Source organism: Xyrauchen texanus, chromosome 23, assembly GCF_025860055.1.
Source record: "Xyrauchen texanus isolate HMW12.3.18 chromosome 23, RBS_HiC_50CHRs, whole genome shotgun sequence".
In the NCBI taxonomy this organism is placed as follows: Eukaryota; Metazoa; Chordata; class Actinopteri; order Cypriniformes; family Catostomidae; genus Xyrauchen; species Xyrauchen texanus.
In genome coordinates this window covers 39,267,075-39,281,786 of record NC_068298.1, presented here as the reverse complement: position 1 = coordinate 39,281,786, position 14,712 = coordinate 39,267,075, and the positions used below count along the sequence as shown (strand labels likewise).

Sequence of the window (14,712 nt, the reverse complement as noted above, 5' to 3'; positions counted from 1 at the left end):
CAAGATCCAGGTCTCATAAGGCTTGTGGACAAATTTTTATTATGTGTTATATGGCCTTATTTCAATTACTTACAAATTTAGTTTTTTCAAAAACCATGCATAAACGTTATTTTCTCAAAAATACAAACCTGTACACACATGTTGCTCACATATTATTGTAGTCCAGATTGTGCTGAATACAGTGTTATCAGACTTTAGCCATTAATATGTTTTTAAGCAACTGAAAAAAGCACAAATGTCAAGGCATCTCAAAACTTCTCCTGGGCCCAAAACACCCTCAGACCCCAGAGGGTAAATTCACCAAAGTGTCATTCAACTGATCATTATAGTATAGCATAGGATAGTACAGTCAGGATGTAGCCTTTACTGATGTAAAAAACCAGCACCATCGCTATTTGTAAAAAGTTTTTTGATCAAATATAGACAGGCCCCATTTCCAGCAGCCATCACTCCTTGAGTAATCATGCTAAATTACTAATTTAGAACTAGAAAATCACTTGCCATTATATCAAACACAGTTGAAAGCTATTTGGTTCATTAAATAAACCTTAACATTGTCATTGTGTTTTCCACAGTATGCAATAGACTGGCATGTCTTAAGGTCAATATTAGATAACAAATGGCAAAACGTTTCTAGTTCTCTAGAAACTCGTCAATCAATCGTTGTTTTGAGGAATGAAGGCAATTCAATTCTTGAAATTGCCAAAAAACAGAAGATTTAATACAAAGGTGTACACTACAGTCTTCAAAAACAAACTACAACTGGTTCTAACAAGGACAGAAAGAGATGTGGAAGGTCAGATGTACAACTAAACAAGATGTTAAGTACATCAGAGTCTCTAGTTTGAGAAATAGACGCCTCACATGTCCTCAGCTGACAGCTTCATTGAATTCTACCTGCTAAACAGCAGTTTCATGTACAACTGTAAAGAGAAGACTCAGGGGTGCAGGCCTTATGGGAAGAATTGCAAAGAAAAGTCACTTTTGAAACAGAAACAAAAAGAAATTTTAGAGGGGGTAAAGAAACAGACATTGGACAACAGATAATTGGAAAAAAAGTGTTATGGATCTTAACCCCATTGAGCTTTTGTGGGATCAGCTAGACTGTAAGGTGTGTGAGAAGTGCCCGACAATACAGTCACATCTATGGCAAGTGCTACAGGAAGTGTGGGGTGAAATGTCACCTGAGTATCTGGACAAACTGATAGATAGAATGACAAGAATCTGCAAAGCTGTCATTGCTACACATGGAGGATTTGATGAGAACACTTTGAAGTAGTTTAAAAAGTTCAGATTTTTTTTTTTCAAATTATAATAGTAATTTTTCAAGTTATTAATGTCCTGACTATACACTGTGATGAGTTGAATGCTATTTTGGTGAATAAAAGAAACTTTTTTTTCCATAAGAGCAAAATCTGGACATTATTCCAAACTTTTGGCCTCATATTTATATATATCATTCAAAGTCATTTTAATATAACACATATATATATATATATATATATATGTTATATTTAAATTACTTTGAATTCAGTAAACATAGAAGAGTAATTGCTTTGTGTTAATTGCATTTGGAATATGTTTTTAATAATCTTATAGATTTAATAGACAAAAAAAAAAAATTGCATTACATCATTGATCCTTATATAAATAGCTATCTAATGTAAGGGTGGTGTATTCGGCTCTAAGCAAGAGGTGGAGGCATGTGCCGCCATGCTTTGGTGTCTTTCTTATTTGTATTTATAATAATACAGTTTTTTGACTTGGCTGTTTTACAAACACAGTCTCCTCTCTCTCTCTCTCTCTCTCTCTCTCTCTCTCCCTCCCTCCCTCTCTCCCTCCCTCCATCTCTAGAATTCCCCTAATTATACAATGCCACACACTCGTCTGGCGCCATCCTAGTGAGGATAAAATAAGAGATTTCATTGAAATGGTATTCATCTCTGATGAGATTTTGTGTGGTGTTTTTTCATTACAATCGATAGTCTGCTGTGAAGACATAAGATACACAAAGATCTGAGGTTTTAAGCTTTTACGGTTTCTATTGACATTCACGTTTTGATTACATTTGAGAAATATAGAAACTGTGTTTTCTGTGTGAGTGACATGGGTAGAGCACTTACATATTGTAAATCTGTCTCTGCATCTTTTCATGCACATATTATACTATGCGTGTAGTCCAAATGAATCTCTGAATCCAACTGTTGAGCCTTTAATTACATTTTCTTTCCTTAAAAAGAAATTAATGCATTAACTAGAAAAGATAAGACCCATAATTATAAGTTTTAACCATAACACGCCTATATATGCCGGAAATCAAGCGCACAAATGCCAAATGTTGAGTTAGATTGATGTAAAAATCACATTAAATCTGACCTGGCTGTTCACACTGAAGGTAACCTTGCAAAAAGGTGGTGGCGAGTGGTGGCGTAGTGGCTAAAGCACAGGGCTGTTAATCAGAATGTCACAGGTTCTAACCCCATGGCCACCACCATTGTGTCCTTGAGCAAGGCACTTAACTCCAAGTTGCTCCGGGGGGATTGTCCCTGTTTAATTGCACTGTAAATCGCTTTTTATCCAAAGCGTCTGCCAAATGCATAAATGTACAAATAAATAAATCTGATTTGAGCAGAAAATCACATTTGGGCATTCAGCTGCGGTGTGAACGTGGCCAGTTGTGTCCCTGATCAGATTTGAAAATGTCAGATTTAATGCACTTTAATGTGACTGTTCACATGGTCATCCGATGAACCAATCTGTGTGAGAAAAATCTAATTTGGGCCACATTCATCTGAGGAGTGAACAAAGCCTAAATATGAGCAATAATAATAGCGACTGTCTCTCACGTTTCTAGAATTGCCCCGATTACACAATGCCGCATGCTTGTCTGGGTGCCATCCCAATGAGAATTAAAAAAGGAATAAAATATACAGAATATATTGATTGCTAATTTAGAAGATTCCATTATATTACTATTCATCTCCAAGTAGAGTTTGTGTGGCGTATTTGTACAGAATCAATAGTCTGCTGGAAAAGCATACAAAAAAAGCCTTTATAAACTGAAGCTCCTATTATATATGACAATCAGGTGGCATTATTCCGTGAGGTGATGCGGTTGTGTTGAGTCTTAGAGTGAATATAAAGTGGCTCAGCTGGGTCTCAGTAGGCCGGGGGCAGGGTTGAGAGGCTGTGTGAATATGAGACTGGGGGAGGTTTATAAAGAAGTGCCCTCATATACATGAGATTATTCACATGTGCAGCAGAGCGGTCCAGCCTCTGACTAAGGGAATGCCCTTTCTATTTGAAATTCAGTCTGCTATTCATTCCTCCTGTTACCAAAACTATTTTCCAAAACCAAGTTAGCTGCCTTGCTATCTACTGAAATAATCAACCTGGTCTCATATTACTATACCTGCATTTTTTACGGAACAATTTTTACGTGGCTTGTTGTTTGTATCTTTCACTTTTCTAGTGAAATGTCCACTAGAGGCACTACAACAACAATGACGTAAGTCTTTCACACAAAGTGTGCTTGAAAGATTGTCAGGTATGCCGTGGAAAATGATCAAATTCCACAAAATAATTAAATGCATAAAAAAAAAAAAAATTTCAGGGATCCAAACTCGTCACCTTTCTGAGAAATTTGCCATTTTTAAACCATAATCGGTCACTTTTGTGATTGTGAAGAGCAATGATTAATGTGCAAATGTGAGTGATATTTCTACGCATAAATGGTCATCACATGACTCGCGTCAGCGCTGCAGAATACATTGAAGTCTATGAAGTGACAGCACACACCTCCCTTTTGTTACGTGGCAAACTTGTAAAATCGCCCCTCTGTGATGCTTTTTGCAACGCTTGTCATGTGGAGGGTGATGCGGCGCGTGTCACCTCGACTCAACTCATGTGAAATGTGCTTTACAATAATGAAATAACATAATTGAAACTCATAATTGATTATTATTTGTCTATTATTGTGGTCTTTTCTGATAAAAGTCATGCTCAGCAGTTTAAATATTCTACTGTAGGAAAATTATCCCATAGAACTGCTTTGTGTTTATAATTTTTATCCTGAAGTCTGTAGATTTGTAGCCATGCAATTCAACAAGGATTGGGCCAGTTGCTATGTAAAATCCCGGGCCTATTTATCTTCCCAGTCCAGCCCTGGACCTCACAGAGCATAGCCTACCTATGTGACTTGTTTTTTTGTTTTTGTTTTTTGAATAACAAATTTCAAACATTACAAATAAACACGCTACTAAGATGGAGAGAAAACATTGACGATGGTTAGCCTATGTGGGATAGTGGTGTGCCGCGGTAAAAAAAAAGTTTGGGAAACACTGCCTTTCACAATATTTATGTCTTATGACATCAAAATACTTTTACTTTAGTGCATGACTTGTAAGATGATATATTTTAACATTTACATTATATAATCAACCACATTTAAGCTTGTTAGGGAGTGATCAAATTGTGCAGTAGATTGTCTAATAAAACGATACATGGGTGTTTTGATATATTCAATGGAAATGTATTTAAAAAAAATGAATGAATTAATAAAATGTTATCTAATTTATTGGAGTTCATTTGTGCCTCTAAAACATCTGTCTAAACATACACATCCTTACAGAGAAGGATTCTTTAACAATTTTGATACTCCATTACATACTACCAACTGCTTCCCAATCTTCATAAAATTGGATATCCCAAACCTTCGATCTTCGATCAGACCTCTTCACGGAATCAAACCCCTTACAGCAGTGGAGACAAGACCATGATTTTACCTTGAACTAAATCAATAGTCTCTCGAGGACAAAATGATTATGACTGTTTATATGCTCCCTCTAAATGTCCCATTTATTAGGTCATTAAATCCCCATTGCCGCAACGTTAAACTCCTCCACACACGACAAGAGATGCTCTTTGATTTGGTCACAAAAGTTAATCAGGCATAAACATGAACAGGATAACAATAACACATTTGGAGTTACTGTGTCCTCAAGAAGCCATGCTGAGATTGACTGGCGGGCGTATTGAATTGCGGAACGGGGTTTGTGGGAGTTTGGCCTCAGGAATGAGTATATCGACTGTTTGGGCTGTTTTCCCCCAGCTCTGGTGCTTTGAACGAATGGGTGTAACAGAGTATGACAAATTTACATGAACGATTGCCTGGATTAAATGGTTTACAAACAAGCTTCAGAATATTTTCTTAATCTATATTGTTTTCTATTAAAATATCCATAAACATCCCTATAACGAGACAGACAGCAAATATTTATCTATTTATCTATTTAAAGTTATTTGCATGCGCTGTCTGCACTGTATGAATTCACCGATTCACTTAATTTTGCATATGCGTGATGTGAATTTCCCCAGGTATTTTTGGTGAATGAAGCACAATCTCTAAAAAGCCTAATTTACACAGAAAGGATGCATGTTTGCGTGAAAAGAAATGACAGTTACTTAATTTGAATACTGAAGATGCAGCGCAATTTAAGTGCTGATTGCGTCTGCTACAATGAAAGTATTTATATTTTTTTTAATTTTTTATATAAATTTTTCCCCTTTTCTCCCAATTTGGAATGCCCAATTCCCACTACTTAGTAGGCGCGGTTACTCACCTCAATTTGGGTGGTGGAGGATAAGTCTCAGTTGCCTCCGCTTCTGAGACCGTCAATAAGCGCATCTTATCACGTGACTCGTTGTGCATGACACAGCAGAGACTCACAGCATGTGGAGGCTCATGCTACTCTGTGATCCACGCACAACTCACCACGCCCCATTGAGAGCGAGAACCACTAATCACAACCACGAGGAGGTTACCCCATTTAACTCTACCCTCCCTAGCAACCGGGCCAATTTTGGTTGCTTAGGAGACCTGTCTGGAGTCACTCAGCATGCCCTGGATTCGAACTCACAACTTCAGGTGTGATAGTCAACGTCAATACTCGCTGAGATATCCAGGCCCCCATTTGAAAATATTTTTTTTAAAGTTTTGTGCTGAAATACCACACACAATAGTGGCATAACTGTTTTGTGAATTTGCCCCTCAATATCTTACTTAAGACTTTTTTTTGTTACTTGAGCCTGAATAAGACAGACAGATTTTGTGTGAAAACATCAGTATAATGGTTTCCTTTCTCTCTGATGAAGTTACTTAAGTTGAATGATTGTCTCTGGAGTGGCTCAGCAAAGTCAGATGCATTGATTTATCTTTCTCTTCTCCTTCTTTCCTTCTTTCCTCACTTTCATTGTCATCTCACTTGATTCGATTATTGACTTCTTGATGAAATGATGATAGAATACTACAGGAGAAAATTAGAAACAAATCTTTGACCGAGAGAGTATGACCTCTAGCAGCAAGTGTCATCTCACTAATGACGCAAGAGAGTTCAGGACGCTGAATATTCCATTAACTAGAACAAACGGTCCAGACTCAGCCCTTGACCCCTGGATTAATGACCCAGTCTGGCTGGACCTGAGATCAAAGTTAATGAGTTAAAGCTCAGCTGAGAGAGGGTATATAGAATTGAGAGCCAGCTGCACTGATAAAAAGACAGGTGTGAACTGCTCATTTAGCCATACAGTTAAGAAGGATTGTTAAGGCCCGGAGGAAAAACATGAAAAGATGAATCCGTCCTAGCTTCTGATGATCCTTATCACCACTGAAATAATATCACTTATTCATTCTGCTTAGTCTTTTCAAGCTTTTATCATTATTAAAACGTCAACTGCTGGTAAGTTCTACCAGCTGTAAGGTTCAGTAATGTACCAAGACCAGCGTGAACTTATACTGAGCTCTAAACACAGAAGAACCATGCCTGACTTCAAAAAAATTACACTATTGTGAGCTCTTTGAACTGAAACCTACTCTACATAGTGTACATGCACAGAATGCTTGGCCAGCACATTGCAAGTGTTCATGAATTACTGTTGTGATAACTGAGGTGGCCTACAATACATGGAGAAAGCCTAGGCCCTTCACTAGCGACTAACCTGAGCTCAGACATCTAAGGCAGCAGGAAAAGGGTCCATGTTTGGGTGACAAGACTGCAAGACGGAAGTGTCTGTTGAGTTCTTCACGTTGCACTGGCAGAATAAACAGAAAAAGGCTTGAACCCAGAACTTCAACAATGGATGACTGTATTGTGACATCATTACATAGTTAATAACTTATATAGTTGTAGCCAGATAACGGAATTGCTCTTGCATTTACACCTTCTTTGCAAGTGGTCAAAATTTGTCCCTGACCACCTCTGAATTCGGTTTCATTTATCAGTTCACAATGCATCTTGGATGTATTTACACCTGGCATTTAATGTGGTCATGTGCTACCCAAAATTGATCTGATCACCAAAAACGCATGTTAATTCAAGGTGTAAATGGGGCCAGAGAAAAAATGTCAATCCCACACTTCTAAGAGCCCTCAAAAATGGTCACTGGCAATGCATCTACAATAATATAATGAAATATTTGAGATGTATGTGTTGCTTGCAAATCATATTATTTCCTCGGTATACACGGCTACATCTGAATGACTGTCAAGCGATTTTTTGCCCAATAATGTGGCTAACTGAACTTTCCAACCCTTGACTCATTGTTTTATTCAGATTGCTAGCTATAAACATATTGACCATTTAACTAAATTTTTTTAACTTGCTTAGCAAGATTATAATCCAAGATACTAAGAATCAAATGTATACTTCTGTTTCATTATGAATTGCATTATTGTATTCTGCATTACAGAATGCAGTGATATGTGAAATGGGATATGTGAGGGTTTCTGTAGCTCAAATGGTAGAGCATGACACTAGCAATCTTGGCAGTCTCGGTCATGGTTCAATTACCAGGGAACACACAAACTGAAAAAAAAAGTACTGTATACTTAGAATGTACTGTAAGTTGCTTTGGATAAAAGAGTCTTCTGAATAATATTTAGGTCACATAGCAAGGATCACTTGTGTTCAGGTGTTTGCATATGCTTTGGGCCTTAGTCTTTCACCTTTTTTGTTCTACAACTATTAATTCAGGAATTATTATTGAGCATGATAAATCCATTAGGTTCAGTGAAATCCTCTGGATTATGAAGGCCTTTGTTAACTAAACTAATCCCCTAATGGAAAAATCTCAGTGATACTTCAGCAATGACAAAATATTTGAAAATGCATTCTTTTTTGTCAAAAGAGATCCGTTTTTATAATGGCAATATGTCCGTGATCATGCAAATCAATAAAAGGAACAGCCACAGAGTATCTCTTTTTAAACTGGGCTTACAGCTCTGCAGTCATCATGGGCCCAATAGAAAATGGGATCCTTTATCATTACAGACAAACTACTCCAATAAAACTGTACGGGATAAAAATATCAACATTGTTTTAGGAAAGATAAAGTAGATTCTGGAGTCAAGCAGGGAGGATTCCAGCCTTCATATTTGAGCTCAGCAGTTCCAAAACCAAGTGAGCTGCCTTCCTACATTGGCTGCTGCCTTCTAAAGACTCATTTATACTTACTGTGTGAACAGGCATCGCTTAGTCCGCCTACAAATGATGACGAAATGCAGTGATGTTTTTATTCTGACAATGTGTTCGTTTGGTGATATGTACATCTCTGACATTCTTGACCCAAGAGAACTTGCTGGTTGAAGAGCATTGATGATTGGTTAAAACAAATCGTTGGTGGGGTTTGGACATGACATTTTTTATTTACTATCATGCCAGCTGAGGAGTTGTTACCTAGATTACTGTCATAAAAATTTATAACTTTGAAGCCTGTCTCTCAGAGATTGTGCGGAAGTATACTTTTTTACATTGTTTGAAACACAAACTCTACAAAGACAGCGCAACGACAACAAATGAGTAGAGAGAGATTGAAGTTTTTAAAAGTGGAAGGGGCCATGACAAGTTTAATAATGCAAAGAAACGACACAGCGCTAAAAGCGGCGGTCCACGGAGAGCGAAACCTATATTATTGCCTTTACTTATGGCTGGAACATTACTTTAACACAGTGATATTACACTAGTTTAGTTCGCCTAGGGTGCTTTAGTTCGTCCAGGAGAAAAAAGTGTGGCATCTTTCATAGTGTAAACCAGGCTTTAGGTGGTCTCCTAACTGAAATAGCACCTCACATGTGACTAATTAGAATGGCTCAAGATAGACAGCAACTCAAGACAAAAGTGCTACTAACGTAAAACACATGAGAGACTTGACTCAGCAATTGATTTCAATAGTGTGTGACATTAGCATGATGCTAAGATAAGAAAGTAAATCTCTAGAAAGATTAAAGAATATATAGTGTACAACAATTTTGTAAAATAATACATTTTTAATTAGACTTAACTCTTGAATACCTTTTCATACCATTAGGTATTGCATGACTCAACTCACAATTGATTACAAAAAGTTTGACTTTAGCATTTTGCTAAAATGTAACTATTTTCATCGCTACTTTTCACTATTAATTAACCCTTGCTGGGGAAAAAAAAAATGGAACTGGTTTCATGGCCACGATGGTCTGGTTTGATGGTGTTAGATGGGTTTTAGTACACTTGTCAGCTGGTCAAGCTGGACGACCATCTGAAAACCAACTTGGCCAGGCTGAGAGACCAGCTAATCTATCTTAAACTAGCCAAGACCTACAAACCACATTAGGCAGTTTTTTTTTTTTCAGTTGGGAAGAGTATTGTTATATGCAGTGTTGGGGAGTAACGGAATACATGTAATGGGATTACATACTTAAAATGCAAAATAAAAGTAACTGTATTCCACTACAGTTACAATTTAAATAATTGGTAATTAGAATACAGTTACATTCAAGATGTATTTTGATTACTGAAGAGATTACTTTGCATTTTATTGTCATTTGTTTAATTTAATATTTCGTCCTTTCAGATGGAAAACATTTATACATATAAATGATGTGATCCAAAGTGTATTTGAACAGCGGTGAAATACTTTCTTATGATGTGTTACATTCATACGAGCAGACAGAGAAGTACGTTTGAAGTATGTTTGGAGCAGAAGAAATAGAAATAATCCTTGTGTAAATTGTCAGCTTTATGCTAAGCTAAAATGCTATTTCTATCCATTTTACATGCTCATGTTACCAGACACCATCATATTTTTCGATCGGATTTCACACAGTTCGTTGCAGTGCGTAATTGCATTGCTTTGTCTGTGAAAGGTGCATGCAGTGCTGCCTTAGAATATGGCCAAAATTAGGTATCTTAATGCGAGGTCACATTTATCTTTACACAGTGAAATTCTGCGGGCAAAGAAGGCGTAGGTGAATGTAAAGCAAGTGGAAAACCAGCAAAGAAAATAATTGCCGAGCAACATCTTTTTAATGCTGCACTTTATTCACTGGAAGAGTGAAGTTATTAAGAATCTCGCCGCTAAAATGATTTCCTTGTCTATTGTGAATATTCAGTGCAGCTTTGTGTGAAGCACCGCCCAAACAGAGGTCACTGCCAAACCAAATAACTTCCTACTGGTCAACGCAGTGAATTTCGTGTCTCAAAGTTCACCAAACTTAAACTCCACGTGAAATCTCTTGACAGTATCCTCCATCTTTAAATGAATATTTAAGGCAGGTCGGTAAATTCAGACACTGCTATAACTCACCTCCCAGTCCTGGTCTCAGTCGGTTATCGTAGCCATCCAAAAGGCGGTCCAGGATTCGAGTGAATAGGGTGATGTTGTTTTTGAAGGCATCTGTTGTGGCATCTGCAGACACTGAGCTACACAACAAAGGCAAAAACATAATGTTTACATGTGATCTTCAAGCTGAATTCTCTTTTTTTGTTACTTTCTCCTATCTCAGCTTAATATGCAGAAACAACTATGAGTATGCCATTTAGGTTGATTTCTCACTAAGTGTAAACACAGTGGCTCTGGCACTTTCAATGTCTTGCTATGTTTGTTTGAGCATTCAACCAGCCAAACACTGCACCACTGGTCAAACCAATGGAGTCAGTTAGAGGTGGACAAAACTGAAAATGATAAATAAGTATTTTGTCTGAAAAGAAATGTTAATTTCATGGATTTTCATTAGCTACATAAATTTGCAACATTTTAAGAAGGATTAAATATCAGAGCAAATTGCCTCAAAATCAACCTTTAGACACCACACGCAATGATCTCATTGAACTGGAAAATGTTGCAGTATATAGTGACAAACAGGTGTTTTGGAAAGTCCTTTGGTGGTTTTTGTTGCTATTTAGTGTTTTGGGAGAAAATAAAATCAATGGAGCCTTTTACCCCACTGAGCCTTTAGTCCCATTGTGCCCTACTCCGAAAACAGTTGGCCAGTAAAAAAAAAAATGAGGGTGGTGAAACTACAAATGGACAGAAAGTAAATGCACGACTTGCACAGCGTTGATTACGTCTTTTAAGTCTATAATGAAACAAGTTTTCTGTCTTGTTTCAAGTTACAGCTATGATTTCAGAGTTTCCAAGAATCATTATACCAGATTCAAATTCAGTTTTTAACTTCAAGTCTGACTCATTTTAGCAGTCGTTCTGCACTGTGATGATATTAGTGCATTCTTTTGTTCGGTTCTATATGTTCTACTTGCATTAAAGTCCATGTGATACGCTTCTAAGGAATGTAATTAACATACTCGAGCATAATTGTCTTAGAAGGTAGCTAGAAGGTAGCTTCCTACAGTACGTAGGTAATAGACAGTGAGGCAGCTTACTAGGTTTTGGAGAGCCACAGATTGTGAACGGACATGATTGTACAAGTACTTCTAAACCTGATTTTCATCCAAAACACCCCAAAGCAGTTCAGCTGGTAAACCACCATATATATCATACCGCACACTGCAACAAGTTAATACCTCATTTCAGGACACATTTGTAGCTAATTCTTACACAGTCCCAGACATTGAGTGAGAGTACTAAAAATGAGCTAATGATGTGGCTTTGAAGTCAGTTGTTCCCATTTATAGACTAAATAAACCTGCCTTCAGGGCGAGCGTAAAGAACAAGAACCTGAAGTCTATATCTATATATATACTTCTATTAGCACAGATGATATTGACCTATTTACAGTTATAGAAAGCACTCTATTCTTATTGTTGCTCTTTGGTTCGAGAACAAACCACCCCCTTGCACTCTACTCCAGGCGCATCCAGGCGTGACCCAGATTAAGAGGAGGAATAACTGAACCCATCAAAGTAAATTCCCTGTTCATGGAAACCAGTAAAGCATATCTCAAGACTTCATGAATCAACTGCTACATTATCTAGATTAATATTATATTGGCACATTGATTGGTATGGCATGGTGTGACCATGTTCCGTCCCAGGACATGGGACTAAGTCAATGATTTAATATGAATAAAATGGAAAATAGTCGATCATAAATCCAAATTAAATTGCCAATGAACCTGACTTGAGTCTGCAGAGTGATCAGATGTTGTCCATGTTGTCACTATTTAATCATGGGTTAGTAACACAAAATCATATGAGGTGTTAACCCTCTTAATTACTGTTTGATCAGCCGCATCGAAACAAGTTAAATTCACCCAAACATTCGAAAAGGTGGACTTCATTACACACCGACACAGAGTGGAGGTACTACAAGCATAAATTATTCTGGTTAGATTTAATAATTTTGACTTTCTACAATAACAGAAATATCCCAAATAAAAAGCAGCCATCAGAAATGTCTAAACATTTCATTTTAATGTTTTTAAATCACTTTCGCCGACTACATAAGTATCCGGTTCCATCTTCCGTTTGCAATCCATTTCATACCATTTGACCAAATTTAGCATATTGCTGGTTTGACATTTGTGAAAATGATTTCCACTGTTACATCTTTCATTATTGTAAAAAAGCTTCCAAAATCATTGTTAAGAATTATATGATCTATACATGGTGCCATTTGGAAATAATACCAAGAACATATTTTAAAATGCGACATTTGGAAATATATATATTTTTTATGATAAAAAAGTATATATAAAAAAAATGAAAATAGATTTTAGGAATATATTTATTTTCTCCTTTTTTTCCCTTTTTTTTTTTTTTTCTTAAAATAAGGGTTTGACAACTCAAACCACTGAGTTCCTGATCACATTAAAACAGAGTTCAACATAGTTTTTATTTAATATGCAAATGTGTGCACATTTAATAAGATCATACCCAGATTTATAGTAAAATGCAACATAATCTGCATATGTTAAACGTTTAATGGGTATAGACATTATAATTCAAAAACATGTTTAGGCATGTTTTAATACGGCAAAGTTTCATTTTGATAAAGGGGATTTATTTTTTCTATTCACCTCCCCAAAATGAGAAAGCTCTCCCTAGGTCCCACTATCTGATCTACAGCCGCTGTTCAGCACCACCTCGAGGACTCGACACTAATCATACCGAATAATCAAGAATTTCAGGAAACCTCCTCAAAAACCAAAGCAATTCTGCATGAATTAAACTAGCATTTATTATCCCCATTAAAAATAAACATTAACCCTGTCTTTGTCAGTTTTGTTCACCGGAGAGATTTCTATGGGTAGGCTACCTGACCTGAGTCGTACGCGTAAAAGTCTCCAGTTACGCACGGACACAAGAGGCTTTTCCTCCATCCCAAATATCAGTTACATGATCAAATGAAATACGTGTCTATTGTTTTACATAGTATGTAAATGTAGAACAACCCAGTCTCATTAAAAGAAAGAAAATAATGTAATTCCTTACCTCGTGTGCCAAAACAGCGTTATCGCGAAGATGAGAAGATAGAAAGCGAACCTTTCCCTCATTTCTGCAACTTAAATCTGACTGTAAGAATACAAAAGCGTTGGAATCAACAGTTAAGGTCAAACAAAAAAATAATAATATCTACAGATCACAATATAAAATGACGGGTTTAATTGGTCATCTGTCCATCCATGCGCACGCTAGTCCATATCCACCTGCTGATCTCGCCCCAGACAGCGCGTTGACAAAGACTCATGCTTAGTATTCACTGACACGACACATGCGTGATTTGAATATCAATATCTATCCATGCTTAAGCCTGTATAAACATGTCACATCATATAATGAAGAAAAGATGACAAAGTGTCCATAGCTCACATGTGCCATGTAAAGATGATCTCCTACATGTAAATTGAAACATCTGGTTGAGTAACAGGCTTATTGATCATTTACACAAATGGCCATAAAGACATGCAAAAATGACAGGCTAATTGATTCAGTATGAGGACACCCACTTGTGATACACCAGATCTGTTCTGTCCTTACGAGTAAAAAAAAAAAAAGGGAAAGTTTATTCCCAGCCGTTGGAACAGGAAACGCGATCACGAGTCTTATTTAAGAGCACGCACATGGATCTGGAAAGAGCATAAATAAATTCCCATCGCGGAGAAACAATAATGCACTATAATATCAGATGCTCACGAGCATCACTATAATGGGGGTCCCCTGATGCTCCGCACCGTTTCTCTCTCTTTAACAAAAGAACCAACGCGCACTGACGCGCCGTAATCTCAGATCTTCTCTACTGAATCACATACTGCTTACGATGGGTTTTTTTTCCTCCCGAAAGAAAGAAAAAAGGGGATAACTACAAAGAAAAAGACAGCCAGGCCAGAGCTGGGTCCTAAAGACAGTTAGATTAGAAATCTCAGAGTGAGTGAGTGAGTGAGTGAGTCAGTCTCTCTCTCTCTCTCTCTCTCTCTCTCTCTCTCTCTCTCTCTCTCTC

General features: G+C 37.1%; 1 protein-coding gene across 2 annotated transcripts in view; it reads right to left on the bottom strand.

Annotated features, from left to right (window-relative positions):
- LOC127617263 (gamma-aminobutyric acid receptor subunit alpha-2) overlaps positions 1 to 14,446 on the bottom strand; it is a 146,464-nt gene extending 132,018 nt beyond the window's left edge. Inside the window, exons 1-3 of one of the 2 annotated variants that reach the window (XM_052089207.1) lie at positions 14,222 to 14,446; positions 13,707 to 13,787; positions 10,621 to 10,736 (exon numbers count right to left, since the gene is read on the bottom strand). In XM_052089207.1, the coding sequence (XP_051945167.1) occupies positions 10,621 to 10,736; positions 13,707 to 13,768 (178 nt within the window). In that variant the 5' untranslated portion in view covers positions 13,769 to 13,787; positions 14,222 to 14,446. The other variant, XM_052089208.1, reaches the window with a different exon arrangement.
- Between the last annotated feature and the right edge of the window lie 266 nt (positions 14,447 to 14,712).